The sequence below is a fragment of the Rhododendron vialii genome, chromosome 5a (assembly GCF_030253575.1).
Source record: "Rhododendron vialii isolate Sample 1 chromosome 5a, ASM3025357v1".
NCBI lineage: Eukaryota > Viridiplantae > Streptophyta > Magnoliopsida > Ericales > Ericaceae > Rhododendron > Rhododendron vialii.
In genome coordinates this window covers 15,942,687-15,957,768 of record NC_080561.1, presented here as the reverse complement: position 1 = coordinate 15,957,768, position 15,082 = coordinate 15,942,687, and the positions used below count along the sequence as shown (strand labels likewise).

At 38.2% G+C, this 15,082-nt stretch overlaps 1 protein-coding gene across 1 annotated transcript; it reads left to right on the top strand.

Annotated features, from left to right (window-relative positions):
• Window positions 1–254: 254 nt before the first annotated feature.
• Window positions 255–13,695, top strand: LOC131326272 (protein root UVB sensitive 6). Its single transcript, XM_058358994.1, has 13 exons — window positions 255–856; window positions 2,671–2,769; window positions 2,909–3,022; window positions 4,633–4,704; window positions 4,807–4,917; window positions 5,686–5,805; window positions 7,226–7,327; window positions 7,453–7,525; window positions 7,688–7,771; window positions 7,860–7,924; window positions 8,034–8,135; window positions 8,214–8,387; window positions 13,192–13,695. Exons 1-13 carry the CDS (start codon window positions 482–484, stop codon window positions 13,252–13,254), a joined length of 1,554 nt encoding a protein of 517 aa, XP_058214977.1. The 5' UTR covers window positions 255–481; the 3' UTR covers window positions 13,255–13,695.
• Window positions 13,696–15,082: the final 1,387 nt, after the last annotated feature.

The window sequence follows — 15,082 nt, the reverse complement described above, 5'->3', positions numbered from 1 at the left end:
TAGATTTCTTAATAGGTCTGGGTTCAATTTGCCATCCCTAGGACTCATGCTCATGCCTAACAAAAAGTGCCCGATTAGTAGGAAATCCATTTATGATGAAATTCATACCATTTTAATCAATAAAAAAAAAGTAATGTTGAGAATGAACAAAATTGTACTCGTTTGCGTCTTCGTACGTTCAAACCCCACCCAGTCTCATAGCAGAACTCAGTTAAAACCTCGCATGTGGCTCCCGCTCTCTTCCTCCAGTCCTCCCTCTCTCTCTCTCTCTCTCTCTCTCTCTCTCTAGATACACGTCACACGAATATATAACCTCCTCTCCCTCTCTCTCTCCTCTCTTCGTTAGCCCACCTGCCTTTTGTTCCTTGTCACAGTCCCCCTACCTCCGTCGTCAATCCCAATGCCTCCTCTCCTCCCCTAAGAAAAAAGCCATCACCATAACCCATTTCCCCCCAATCTCCCCAAAATCACTCCAATTCCAATGACGCCAATGAACCTTAAGCCCAAATCAACCACCCAAAGCCTCCCCTCCGACGCCGCCCGCCTCCTCGTCCGCGAAACCCTCCGAATCAGCGCCGACCTCGCCTCCTCCTCCTCGTCCGCCGCAGCTGAGCCCTCGTCCGCTGCGTCGGCTGCGGCGGAGAGCGCGGGGCTTAGGCCTTCCGCCGCGGCCAACCTCGGGCTTATCGATGAACAATTCGTCGGGTCGAGCTTGAGGTTGATTTGCTGCGAGGAGGTGGACGGACGGCGGTGGGAGTATTTCGCGGAGAATGGCGGAGGCAGAGGCGGCTCGAAGCAATTCAAGAACGGATCCATCCGTTCCGTTAGCTTGCATAGCCCTCAGGCCCCTGTTGAGGTCTCTTTTGTTGAACTTTATGTATATTTGTGCATGCTAGCTGCTTATACTCTGTGCTAGGTATAATCTGGTCTTGTATTCAGCGGTGGACCCAGGATTTGTATCTACTGGCCTGAATCACACATATTTTCATATTGATATATTTTGGACGTATATATTGCTACTTGCAAGGTCTGAACGAAATTGTGTGCAGGTGCGCAGCGTCTAATTTTATACCTGCAACCTAAAAAATGATTGATAACTTTAAATTTTGGAAATTTTTACCCCGCACATATAAATGACTTGCTGGTAACCTAAAAGTTAGTATAATACGCAAGCCTATTTGGAGTTGTGTAGGGGCCCGGGTCCCCCTACACCCCCTTGGGACCTGCTTGTATTTGTATGCATATGTACATGCAAACAGCTTATATGGGTGTTAGGTATGTTCTGTGTTTAGAAATCGGCTGAACCAACAAACATGCCACGCGTGAAAGAACAATTAATAACATAAACAAAGATCGCGAGACAGAGAGATTTTTATGTGGTTCTCCAACTGTGTAATTAGATACATCCACGTGTGATCAGCCGATGTATCTTGTACTCTCTTAATTCGATACATAGATGGAATTGGTGTATATGTAAGTGCATCTAATACTCTGAATAGTCAGCGAAGCGCGACCCAAATTGAATCAGATTCTGCTTCACAAGCCCAAAACACTCTGTTCCTTCTTCTTACATTTGTGTATTTATGCTGTACGTTATGAGACTATGTATTAACCGTCTTTTTGCTTTTCCTCTGAAATATATCATTTAAACTCACTTGAGGTAGGCTATTAATCATGTTTAATTATTGCGTGCATTGATTTGATATGCTATAAGTTTTTCATTTGCCATAGACACAGAACTAGTTAGCGGAATAAGCATTATAATTTGTATTTTTGGTTTAAGTTAACATGGGTCATGTGATTATTAGTCAGTATGTGTTATGTTACTGGGACTAGTGCTGAGTGTCTTTTGGGTGCAAGTATGTGTCCAAGGATAAGCTCTTTCTAAACTTTTGACTTTAGGATTTTGGGGTAGATGTCCAGAAGTTAGGGATCCTTACAAGGACACGTCCTGGACACTTAATATGTCCAAAAGTCAGGTATTTGTATCGGGACACATATTAAACGCTTAATTAGTATTTATACCTTCGACAAATTTGACTAGTTTTTTCATGAAGGGGTGACGAAAATTATAATTCTTACAAATCTTTTCATTTTCGAAGTCGATCCAATCCATTTGTTTGTACAATTGTACTCTATCCCAAATATTTTTGGAACATCTCTAACAGAGGGACAAATAGTCGATTTTGAAAGAACTTATTGGCAACCTCTTTCAGATATGAACTGGTGAATTGCATCAGTATCTCAATTATGATTGTTGTCAAATGGTTTGGATTGTACCTAAAATCAAAGGGGACTAATAAAAAAAATGGAATTTCTATTTTCCATCAAAGTAAAAAAAATATTTCTGTGGAATGTGATGGCTTTATCTTAACTATCGTAACATTTAGACGATCTGAGCGGCTTAATTGGTTTTGGTGTTGGACACATAGTCCACGCTGTTACTCAAGAGTGTCTGAATCATCACTACTTACATGTAGAAGAGTCTTCCAAACAGAGAAGATGATGTTAAGCTGCTGATCATGTATGAGGTAATGTTTTGGGTAATTGGGTTTCACACTGATTGCATATAAAATGAATGAAATTATGTGCTTTTGAGTAACGAATGAAGTATTTTGACTTTGTAAGCTTCTGAAGTAAATCTTTTGTTACATTGATGGTGTGGCATAGGAGCTGATGTCATTCATAAGATCTTATGTTGTGCCTGAAGGTTTTCCTGATACTGTTGCTTCATCATATGTACCATACATGACATGGAGGGCATTGAAGGTACTTCTTGGAACTGCTAATCCAGTTTGTTGCTCACGAGGCTAGTGTATTAGCACGATAGTTAGACTTCTGCTGGTAGTCCGGCAGCCTAGTTTTCTGCTGCTGATTGCATTAACAATGACTACATTTTTCATTATAGCACTTTTTTGGTGGAGCAATGGGTGTTTTCACGACAAAAACGCTTTTGAGTTCAGTTGGAGTCTCCAAAAACAGAGCTACTCCAGGCGCTGTAGCCATAAATTGGATTCTCAAGGTATGATGATAGTTATAGAGTCAGCATGAGCTACTGTCTCTATTTTGGATATCATAGTCTTGTTTAAAGATTCTTGTTGATGTTGATACATGAGATTGGATTCATATCTCTACATGGGCTGCCCAAGTAGTATCCTTTGAGTGACACTTTCTCTCCTTCGGCCATACTGTTAGTTGCGTTTCGATAGTAACAGTGGTTTTGATGACTATCTGCTCTCTGATGCTTACAGTGATCTGTTAGTATTGTTCTGTTTTCGTATTCCGTCTCTGAGTTCGTGTTGATTAGTTTATGGTTGGGGGTAAATCATAAGACTACTATGCCATAGCCCATAGGTCTATACTCCCTTTATTTCGCAAAAGTTTGTATATTTAGTTCTTGGGACATTTTTCAGATAATTAATTGTTACACTCATGTCCCATGTCAACAAATTATCACCTCCACACCTAGTATACATGAGTTTGGGTGGCTCTCCATTGATTGCTTATTGGTTTTTATTTTGAGATGCTTCTTTAACATTGTATCAGAGCTAGGCTTTCAAAAGTTTTTTGGTAGTACACTCTTAGATTGGTTCTGCCTTGTTTGTGCCTCTAGTGCCTTTAAGTCGTTATGATCTTTACTTCATCTATCCTTTGCTTACCTCCCACTTGCGAGGTGGGGATCACATGTGTGGGGGAATGCTAGAGGTGTCCCATACTTCCAAAGGCCTCTCCATCACCAATTTGGTTTTGAGGTGGATCAACTGTAGTTGCTTTATAAATCATAGTCATTGTCATTGGACCTGAATATTGTTATCGATTTTTTTTCTTCCAAAATGTCTGGGACTCTTTAAGGTATTTTTGGTTCATTTGCAGTACATACAACTGAAAATGTGCTGTTGTGTATTCCCTCCCATGTATGGACGATGGCATTTTCATTTGAAGTGGAATCTGGGATTAGGATTAGAGCTTTGCGCCCGGAAGTGTGCATGGAGTGTGGACAGGAAAATCATTGGTGACTGACTTGAATAAACAAATATTGACCTAGTTGTTATATTGTGTTTTCCCCAATTTGAGCCATCTGAAAGTAAATAAAATTATAAAACCCAACTAAACGATGGGAATTGATTTTCTCCTTCCCTTCAAAAGTATAAGGTCACTCCAATTTTTTCTATTCGGAGTCCTTGAAAGCTCATGCAGTTCTGATGGTATTGGTTTTGTTCTTTTTCCTCTACATATGTGGGATATTCCAAAACATCTTTTCCTCTGTTTTTTGTTCTTTTTCCTCTACATATGTGGGATATTCCAAAACATCTTTTCCTTTGTTTCAATGTGCTTCCTGACCAGGAGAACTCTAGAGCTGAGTGTGGTTGTAATTGTGTTGGTCTATGGTTGATACGTTGATCTATAATCTCCACAAGCTAATTGATTATTTCTAAAAACGAGTATTAAATCCACTTGGGATTAATATTTTGATATTTGATTGTGCTAATTTTGATCAAGATTGTTATGTGCCTAGTCGGTTTTTGCTTAATCAGGGTTTATAAGTTCACCTCTAGTGTTTGAATCCGGTGCGTAAGAGGTATTACAGCTGATTTTGCCAAATGCATCACAATTCACATGCTTTATGTGTAGGATGGTGCTGGTAGGATAGGGAAAATGCTTTATTCTCGGCAAGGGAAGAAATTCGATTATGATCTGAAACAGGTGATACTGCTCTCAAATATAACTATTGTTGTGGTTGATTTAGGTTGGCATATTTCGTTCTTATGACAAGAGTCTCATTGTTAAAATTATGATGTTTTTCAGCTTCGGTTTGCTGGTGATCTTCTATTGGAACTGGGTGCTGGGGTAGAATTGGCAACTTCAGTTGTGCCCCACCTTTTTCTGCCTTTAGCTTGTGCTGCCAATGTAGCCAAGGTGGGCTCTCTCTCTCTCTCTCTCTCTCTCTCTCTCTCTCTCTCTCTCTCTCTATATATATATATATATATATATATATACGGGGCGGTTCCGGGGACACTTAAAAAAACCCTCCAAATCTTAATCTCATAGTTCCCGATCAAATTTTGATGATACGAGCCGCTCAATGTGTTCAGAACGTGATTTTAAGGGTGTCCGCGAGAAACTGGCAAAAAAACTAACCGGGAAGGGCTTGATTTGAGCAGTTTTTTATTGAACCGTTCAATAAAGTTCAATAAAAAACTGTTTGGATGAAGCCTTTTCTGGTCATTTTTTTTGCTGATTTCTTGCGGGCACCCTTAAAATCACGTTCTGATTACATTGAGCGGCTCGAATCATCAAAATTCGATCGGAACTTGGGGGGGTTTTTTTAAGTGTCCCCGGAACCGCCCCGATATATATATATACACTAGTGCTTGCCCGTGCCTACGGCACTACCCATCCCAATTGAAATTGGAATTACCCTTTGAATCTTAATAGCGTCTCAACTTGATGGCATTTTTGTAATATATTTGTAAGAGTGTGGATACTTTCTTAAGAGAGTTGGAGAGTACACATTGACCATTGGATCAAATCAATTTCAACCTTTGGATCAACTTGTCTTGTGTGGAGGCCCACACCCTTGTGTTTTATTATATAGATATATGTATATCATTAGTCTCCTATTTTATGAATGTTGTCTGTGTTGAATTAGCTTGCAGCTTTACATTCATATTTAATTACCTGCAGAATGTTGGTGCTGTTACTTCCACATCAACTCGTACACCAATTTACAAAGCCTTCGCTAAAGGAGAGAACATAGGGGATGTTACTGCAAAGGGAGAGTGTGTTGGCAATATTGCAGATCTGGTATTCTTCTCCAACTTCTAATGCAACTTTCAGATGCTTGTGTTTGCCGTGGTGACATTGAGAATGAATTCTGATCACTGCTCATATCCTGCAAAGGTTCCGAATATGATTAGTATGTTGTTGCCTTCTGCTTTGAACCTGGCGTTGAGATGGGAGAAAATGGTAACATACGGGTGTCCAGTAGCAGGGCCAGGATCTCTACTTGGCAGGGGCCGAACTAAGAGGAGAATAAAATTCGACAAAAATGAACTTTTGAATATTGATTAAGTTGAGCTATTTGCCCTTAGTACCTACCTAAATATGAAGTGCTTCTAAATGCCTCATATTCTTTTGGTTAGATGAATGGTTAATTTCCAGCAAGCTTTATAGGCACTGTAAACGAGTGAATCCTTTGAGTAGGATAAGTTTTGGGGCTTACCTATGAAGTACACGTATGGGACCGAGTAAGGGTACTAGAACGATACAGGTACATCGATGAGATGATCTAAAAAGATAAGGTATTGACTTAACAAATGTGCTTTTACGGTGTAGAATGTAGACAAATGTATGATGTATCGCTTGTAGGACTTGCACCATAATATAGAGAAATTATCTGAAAGTCTTAGATAATTTAGAATCCAACATAACAACTATAGTTGAATGCCAAACTTAAGGTACAAAGAGTTTAATCGCATAACACTAAAGAATTCATCTCTATATAGGATAAATACCAATCTGGATGGTGTACAGATATTCACACACACATAATTATATTTCTGTATTGGGGATTTTTGGGGTACGAAAAAAATGGTGGTAAATATTTGGCGAACCCGGTAGGCATGTAGAAGTATCATTCAAAGTAACAGTACATGAAATGTTACGGTTAGTATGACATGATTTTGCAAGTACCCATGATCCGTAGGGGCTTATAATTAAGCACAAGAAGTGCAGAAGAAACTAAGGGCGAGATCAATGGGCATAAAATCTAGAAATAGAGGAAGGCGGGTCCGACATGGGGGTCGGGGGGTGGCTGTTGAAGTTCCATCTTGAAAGATTTGTGATTTCTTTCCACATATGCTGCCTTTTCTTATGAAAGAATCACAAGTGTGCACAAGTAAGTATTTCACCCACTGAGCCAAATGAATTTCTACCTTTTGAATTACTGCATCACTTCATTAGTAAGACTGTGAGAGTAATGACACTTGGATGGGCACACCACATCTGTTCATTGCAACATGTTAGCTTGTTTGGAAAAAAAAATGTAAACTGAACCACTGTCTTTGTACGTTGAAACATACTCATCTACTCTTACACAGTGCTCCTTGCCTCATTGGATAAGAGATTGTCTTGTAGGAATTATATGTACTGCTATAATGATGTATATACTTTTGCACTGAGCATATATAGTCTGAGCTAATGGTGAATCCTGTGTGTTTCGAAGCTGGGAACTGGGTTCAGCATCATGATGGCGAAAAGAAATCCCTCCCTAGTCACAACATTCGCCCTCCTTTCATGTGGATACCTTCTCAGCTCTTACCATGAGGTTGGATATCATCGTGTAGTTGCTTTTGTTTTTCCTGTATATACCAGAAATTTCTTCCATGTGGTGGAACGAAGCGTGTTATTTATTTATTTTCCGAACCAGTAGTTTTATTTTGTTTTGGCCAGGTAAAATCTGTCGTGTTGCGTACCCTGAATCGAGCAAGGTTAGCTGTGGCAATAGATTCCTTTCTTAAGACAGGTTAGGACAAGCTTTCTACTCACCTTCACTTGTGTTTCTGTTTTGTCATCTTACTTGATCAAGTTTCATATGTGCACAAAACAAAGGTCCTTTTTGTGATTTTCGTTGGCTTAATGGTGTGTGTGTGTGTGTGTGTGTGTGTGTGTGTTTTTTTTTTTGTAGGGAGGGTTCCAACACTGGAGGAGGGGAATATGATGGAAAGTATATTCAATTTTCCATGGTCAAAAGAGAGGCCTGTTGTTCTCGGTATGCATCATGTTGATAAAGTACCTGCTCTACCTCTAATTTAATGATTCGCAATTTTGAAACCAAAGTTTTCTTTCAATTTTGGCAGGATCAAGATTTAAGGATGCATTCCAAGATCCATATTCATATCTTGGCATAGAGCCTATTTTTGAGGTATATTCCTTTGAGTGAGATTCTTTTTCTCCTACATATCCTCTTTTATTTCCGTCAGCTCACATAATTTGAAGTCCTCTTCTTTTGTTCTTTTCTTTTACTTTTTCAGAAAGAGAGATATGTAGTAACGTATAATTCTTCAAAGGGCAATATATATGCATTGCTCAAGGATCAAGCAAAATCCGATGACATTTTGAAAGCAGCTTTCCATGTAAGAATCTGATGGCTGTGTTACTTTGCAAGGACATCAACACAGTTGTGGTTACAATGTATTTATCTTGTATTACAGGCTCATGTTCTCCTGCATATCCTTCGCTCATCACCTCAGTGTCGGTCTTTGCCTAGTAAGCATGAAGAAGTTGATCAAATTATGCCTTTTACTGATCTTGAAGCTCATATTGCTGAATCTTATAAAATGGTCTCAGCTTTATATGGGCCTTTCAAGAGCAAAGCTACAGAACAGGTACCTAAAACATGGACACCTTGCCTTGTCTTGAGTGGTGCTCTAGTGATTACTGATTATTTACTAGTAATTAAGAATATTAATCAAAACAGAATTATCCGCTGCCACTAAAGAAAACCTAGTTGTTCATTCTGAAATGCTTGTCTCTGAATATGGGGCCCATACCTCGAAGTCAGTGATGGAACACTTGTTGCTTCTTTCACTCATTGATGTTTGCCTACGATAATTCTTGTATATGACTGACTAATCTTTTAGATATAAACTTTGGGGTTGTACATGATGGAGGGTCAACAGAATAATGCTGAACTGAAGCAATTTCTGTTGTGCGTCAATTTCAACATGTTTCATAATCATTTAGGTGTCATTTTCCTGGAACACTGATCCTGCTTTGAGGAGCAAAAATGTTGAAGCAACCTATGTCTTCAAAGGGCCCGTTTGTCTGAGAGGAATAATAGTGAAGGGATATGTAATCTCACAGGATATGTTGGCCCCTGTGATTAATTGTGGTGGGATTAATAATACCACACACCCCATGGTATAATGTATCATGCACTTTGTGAGATAATACATCTGATGTACCTTTAATTCGGCTTGTAAGAATTTTAACCAAACAGGAAAACACCGTATATGTGGTCCACTTGGATTAATAGTCCAATCCAACGCTCATATCTAGTCAAACAAACAGGCCCTAAAGGCCATCACTTTGAAATGCCAGCCAAATACTGCACAATGTGCTGCTCCAAGTGAGCATAAAATTTGTGCATGTTAAGAACTAGTATATGTAGGGGAGTAATAAGAAAAATAGATAAGCACACGAAGAGATTACTGTTTTTAGTGGGCAAATGGCACACTGGGTTATCCAGATTAGGTCTGCGTTTGACTGGTTTGCATGCACTATTGCATTGCACCAGTGGAAACAATTCTCCAGTAGACTTGGTGCCACCTGCTTTCAAATCTTCTTGGACGTCCATTATCACAAAGAAAGGCAATACTGTTGATGACTCCTTAAATACAATAGGCACAACCATTTCCGGCTGCTTGATTCGTACATTGAAGAAGGTAGGCCTGGCTGTAAGTGAGCGGGAGAGGGGTTAGGTAAAATAATCAGAAATGATTCTCACACAGAGAATTTTGCACATATCTTGCACATACATTTTTGTGGGGCTCATATCGGGGTCCCACAAAATGATCCGAACCGATCATCTTTTTTAAAATATTTTTTGGAGGGTTCCTGCAAAAAATCAGCTACAACGGATATCGGTAAGAACTTTCTCAAAAATTGTAGGGCGAATCATTCTGTTTTGCCCTACGAATTTTGAGGAAGCCCTTGCTGATATCTGTTGGAGCTGATTTTGTACAAGAACCTTCCAAAGAATATTTTAAAAAGGATGAGCGGTTCGGATCATTTTGTGGAACCCCGATATGGGCCCCACAAAAATGTATGTACAAAATAGGGGAATTTTTAGGCCGGCCCAAAAACTTAGGCTCGGTCTTCATTTAGTCCTGTACAATTATTTGTATTTTTTATTCCAACCTTGTCCCTTCACGCGCATCAGCGCACAGAACTAGAGAGCATCTAGTATAGAAAAATTATCCAATGCTCCATGAGCACTGGTGCACCATTAAAACAATGTTTAAATTTCAAAAAGTCATATCTTTTGTTGGAGATATTCATTTTTAAAAAAAATTATATTTTTGGAATCTACTCGACGATATCTACTAAACAAGATCCATATTGAATATGAAATTATGAAAGATTAAAAAAATACCATTTGCTATGAGAAAATTCTATGAGAACTATTTCTATGAGAACTGTCCCTATGAAAACTGTTTCGGACAAAAATACCCTTAGTTATATGAACTAGCTATCAGAACTGTCAATTCTCATAGTCAGTTCTATGAGAACTGCCAGTTTTCATAGTCACTTTTATGAGAATTGACTATGAGAAGTGACTGTTCTCATAGAGAACTAGCTTTGTGAACTGGTTATGAGGACTGGACTATGTGAACTGACTATGTGAACTGAAAAATACACAGTTCACATAGTCTTACCACACACTAAAATACACAGTTTTCATAAAATATATATAGTTCTCATAGAAAATATATGGTTCTAATAGACAATTCTCATAGATAATACATAGTTCTCATAGAAAAATACACAGTTCTCATAGAAAAATACTCAATTTTCATAGACAGTTCTCATGAATAACACACAGTTCTTATAGAAAAATACACAATTTTCATAGAAAATACACACACGAAAAAAAATTGAACAAAAACATAAAGGTAATCAAAATCAAATATAGTTATAAAATACCCTTGGATATGTGAACTGGCTATGAGAAGTACCAAGTCTCATAGTTAGTTCTATGAGAACTTCTCAGTTCTCATAGTCAGTTCTATGAGAACTGCTCAGTTCTCATAGAGAACTGGTTATGTGAACTGAGTTATGAGAACTGGTTATGTGAATTGCCAATTCTCATAACTAGTTCTATGAGAACTGCCAGTTTTCATAGTCAGTTCTATGAGAAGTGATTGTTCTCATAGAGAACTAACTTTGTGAATTGGTTATGAGAATTGGATTATGTGAACTGAAAAATACACAGTTTATATAGTCTTACCACACACTAAAATACATAATTCTCAAATATATAGTTATCATAGAAACTACACGGTTTTAATCGACAGTTCTCATAGAAAAATACGTAATTCTCATAGAAAAATACATAGTTCTCATGAACAACACATAGTTCTCATAGAAAAATACACAGTTCTTATAGAAAATACACACACGAACAAAAATTGAACAAAAATAAAAAAGGTAATCAAATTCAAATAGAGCTATAAATATTCTCACCGCCATATTTTAAAAAATTAATCAAAGTAAAAAAGTAATAGTTCACATAGGAAATAAATTGATTTAGAATTGAATTTTTAACTGTCAAGTCTTATAGTCAGTCTATGAGAACTACTACTAACTATGTGAACTGCGTTATGAGAACTAGCTATGTGAACTGCCAATTCTCATAGTCAGTTCTATGAGAACTGGACTATGTGAACTGATTATGCGAAATGAAAAGTAAAAAGTTCACATATTCTTACCACATACTAAAAGACACAGTTCTCATAAAAAATATATAGTTCTCATAGAAAATACACGGTTCTAATAAACAGTTCTCATGGATAATATACAGTTCTCATAGAAAAATACTTAGTTCTTATAGACAGTTCTCATTAATAACACACAGTTCTCATAGAAAATACACACACGAACAAAAATTGAACAAAAACAAAAAAAGGTAATCAAAATACACAGTTCTTATAGAACAATATAAAGTTCTCATGGAAAAAATACAATTCTCATAGACAGTTCTCATAAAAAATATACAAGTCAAATATAAAATACATAGTTCTCATAGAAATTATACAATTCTCATAGAAAAATACACAGTTTATATATATATATATATATATATATATATATATATATATATATATATATGTTCATTCAGTTTCAAGAAAGCATTTATCAACAAAATCATATCTGCTCCTAAACAACAAAGCCAAAATCATATCCATTCATTTGAGATCCAACAACAAAATTGGATCAGCGCAAGGATTGAAACAATTCAAAGAGATCTGTTGTTCAAAAAAAAATTACAAAGAAAATTCCAATCAGTTAAAATCGAGTCAAAACGAGATTTGATAAATCGAGATCGATACATATCAAAATCAAGTCTCCCGATGCCGGCAACACTTTCAAAATTCCAGTAAATTCAAATCTAGACTTGAGGAGCTTCAGTTGGCGATCATGGTCTCGTTGACCTCCGTCGGTGATGTCGCGGAGGAGGACCGGGTGTGGCGGCGGCGGCGCGACATTGTCTAAGAGGAGATGACGGTGGCGGCGGTGGTCGGGTCGGAGCTATAACTATCTGTTGAAATGCAATTCGAAATTGTTGCGTCGTCGTCGTGGTTGCTGGATTTATCAGTTGAGACACAATATCGAATCTAATTGAAAGCAATTGCCATCGTCGGCGATGATGGTGTTAGTTGTAGACGTGACTGGGTTTGAGCGGTGAGATCTAATGGATTTTATCGGGGTTGGGTAAAGGAACAGGAGCATCAAATTAGGGAGAGAGAAAGAGGGGTTTATTGTCTTCAGAGAGAGAGAGGAGGAGGAATGGCAAGATGGAGTTGACGATGCAAAATAAAAAGAGCAAAAAAGTCATGAGAATAACATATCCGAGCCATCCAGCTTCGGGGAAATATTTCAGGGTTGGGATCAAACCAAACCTAAAAACTAGGACTGGCCTCTAATTATCTATACAAAATATATGCAAAATAATTTGTGCAAGTAGCACAGTTGTAAAATAATAGCTATTCCATTGTGCTACCGATTTAAGGTCTCGAGATTCCTATTTCCTGTAACCAGTGTGCCTCAAGGGGAAAGTTATTACTATATAGAAGGTTCCTGTTGAGGCAACCGTTCTGCAGTGTATGCATCCATTTTTGATAATTTTATGTTGTATGCAACCTTCAGTTTATTCTGCTTGATATGGCAGTTTGGAACTTTGTAATCTGTTTTCTGCGTTAAGTACGTGGAAAATGTTATGTTCTTTCACTTCCTTTATAATTGTTTTTCAATGAAATGCGGGTGCTTCGTTATGGGTTAACCATTTGCGCTTCATATTCGTATCCAACTGGTAAAACTGGATTTTATGTGTGGAACTTGGATTGAATATGCACAGTTGTAAGATCTTTCAAATAATTAGGCTGCACATATGTTTCTTGTTTCGTGCAGGGCTGGGTTATGTCAGAGTCGCTTCTTAATCCCGGGCGAGCTCGGCTCTGTGATGCTAACTAAGGCAATTGGTTCGAATTAAACTTGTGTTGAAGCTTGGGTTGGGCAGCCACATGGAGAACGACCATGAAAGCATGTTTATCTAACAGCAAGCTTTCACGCGCACCACTGGAATCAATCAAAACCACAATTTCTATCAGTTCTCCATGTTCAGCACGGAAAGAGCTAAACAGAATGATGGTACGGGCAGGAGTATAATAGGTATAGTGCAGTTACGGCAGATGTTTCCAGTGGAATTCTACAACCAACAAAGAGTACATTTTGTTTTTTCAGTTCATGCCTTTATTTATAAAATCTATTTTTTTTTTCCTTCTCTGTTTCCTTTGGCATGCCTTCTGGTGGCTTGAGTATATGATATCTAGGGAACATGGAAATAAATTTTGATGTAAGAATCCTAATTTACGTAAGTACAGCTTTATGCCTATGTGATGTGTTTTTCATAAATGTCCATTTTAGCCTTCTAGAGTTGGAGCCCGGTTTCAAAACTAAATTTTTTGCACTTGTGAAGGGGATTCTGGATTAATTGAAGTTAGCTGCTAGTTAGACTAGAGTATTTGTGTACCTTTTAGGAGTAATTGATACAAGTGACAAGCGGCGTAATCGAATGACCATTCCACTTAAAACATGCATCATGCGATTAATTCTGGAATCTTAAGTCAAGACGGACCTGTGAACTTATCTGGTTGTGATGCCCTAGTCCGGTTTTGGGGCATCCGTGTTCCCATTTTTTCTCAACCGTTGGATCTCTCTTTTTTAATCCCAACTATTGGTTCAATTCTGTTCATAGTAAGTGTGGCCAACATTGTGGTTAGTATGAGTATAGATTGTGGTAGGCTTGTCAATGGACCGGATTGAATCCGAATCTGATAAGCTCAATTCCGATTTGAATCCAAATTTTAGAAATTCAATAGTGATAATCCGAATCTGTAAAATTGGATATTTGATTCGAAAATACGAATCCAATCCGTTTTTTTTTTGTGCTTCTAGAATTTTAGGAAAAAGGAAAAAAGTAGGGAAATGATTTTGCCACTCCATTTTTAGCACCAAAAATATACTTGCAGGGGCGTAATGTTAACAAAAAGGGAGTGGCAAAACAGCAGCCAAAAAATGTACAATTTTTTTTGGGAAATGATTTTGCCACTCCTCTTTTTTGTTTGCTAACGCCAACCTTTTTTTTTGGAGAGAGAGATCCAGACCGTGAACCTGTAAATTGCATCACCTACAACTTGATACAATAATTAACCTTGATACTCAATTTCACACATCAAAAACCTTTCTTTTTCAAAATTATTTCTGTTGGCATGGGAGCTGTCCATTTACACACTGCAGCTTTGTTCGAACAAACAAATAATGGAGGAACCATTGTCTACTGTTGGTTCAAAAGTATATACGCTCGAAGTTTCTCTCGATTAGGGTCAGGGTTTGGAAGGGTAATTTCGTTTTTGTAGATCTGTGGAGATAGAGAAGTGGGATTCAAACATGAGAGAGAGAGAGAGAGAGAGAGAGAGAGAGAGACCTTGGTGTGGCTTGTGCTCGCCAATGCTGGGCCGCGCAGATTTCGCGCTCGGGTGTTGGTCGCTGGAGGTGAAGGTGGCTCCGTGGTGTTGGTCGATGGTGGTGGCGAGTTCGTTGCCCTCCCACTCCCGCTGGGTATGTGTGACTGGGTATGTGATGGTAGTGGTGGTGACTTCTTCTTTACAGTCTTACAGAGAATTGAGAGAAGTGAGAACGTATTTTTGTGTTATCGATCAAAGGAATAGGATTTTTTTTTAAAAACAATTCAGATTGGATCGTTGTCAGATTTAATCCGATACAATCCAAATCCAATCTG

Coding starts and splice junctions, on each gene's coding strand:
- LOC131326272 (XM_058358994.1), top strand. CDS start 482: ATGACGCCAATGAACCTTAAGCCCAAATCAACCACCCAAAGCCTCCCC. Junction 3,023..4,632: donor CCATAAATTGGATTCTCAAG/GTATGATGATAG, acceptor CTTTATGTGTAG/GATGGTGCTGGTAGGATAGG. Junction 7,772..7,859: donor AGAGAGGCCTGTTGTTCTCG/GTATGCATCATG, acceptor CAATTTTGGCAG/GATCAAGATTTAAGGATGCA.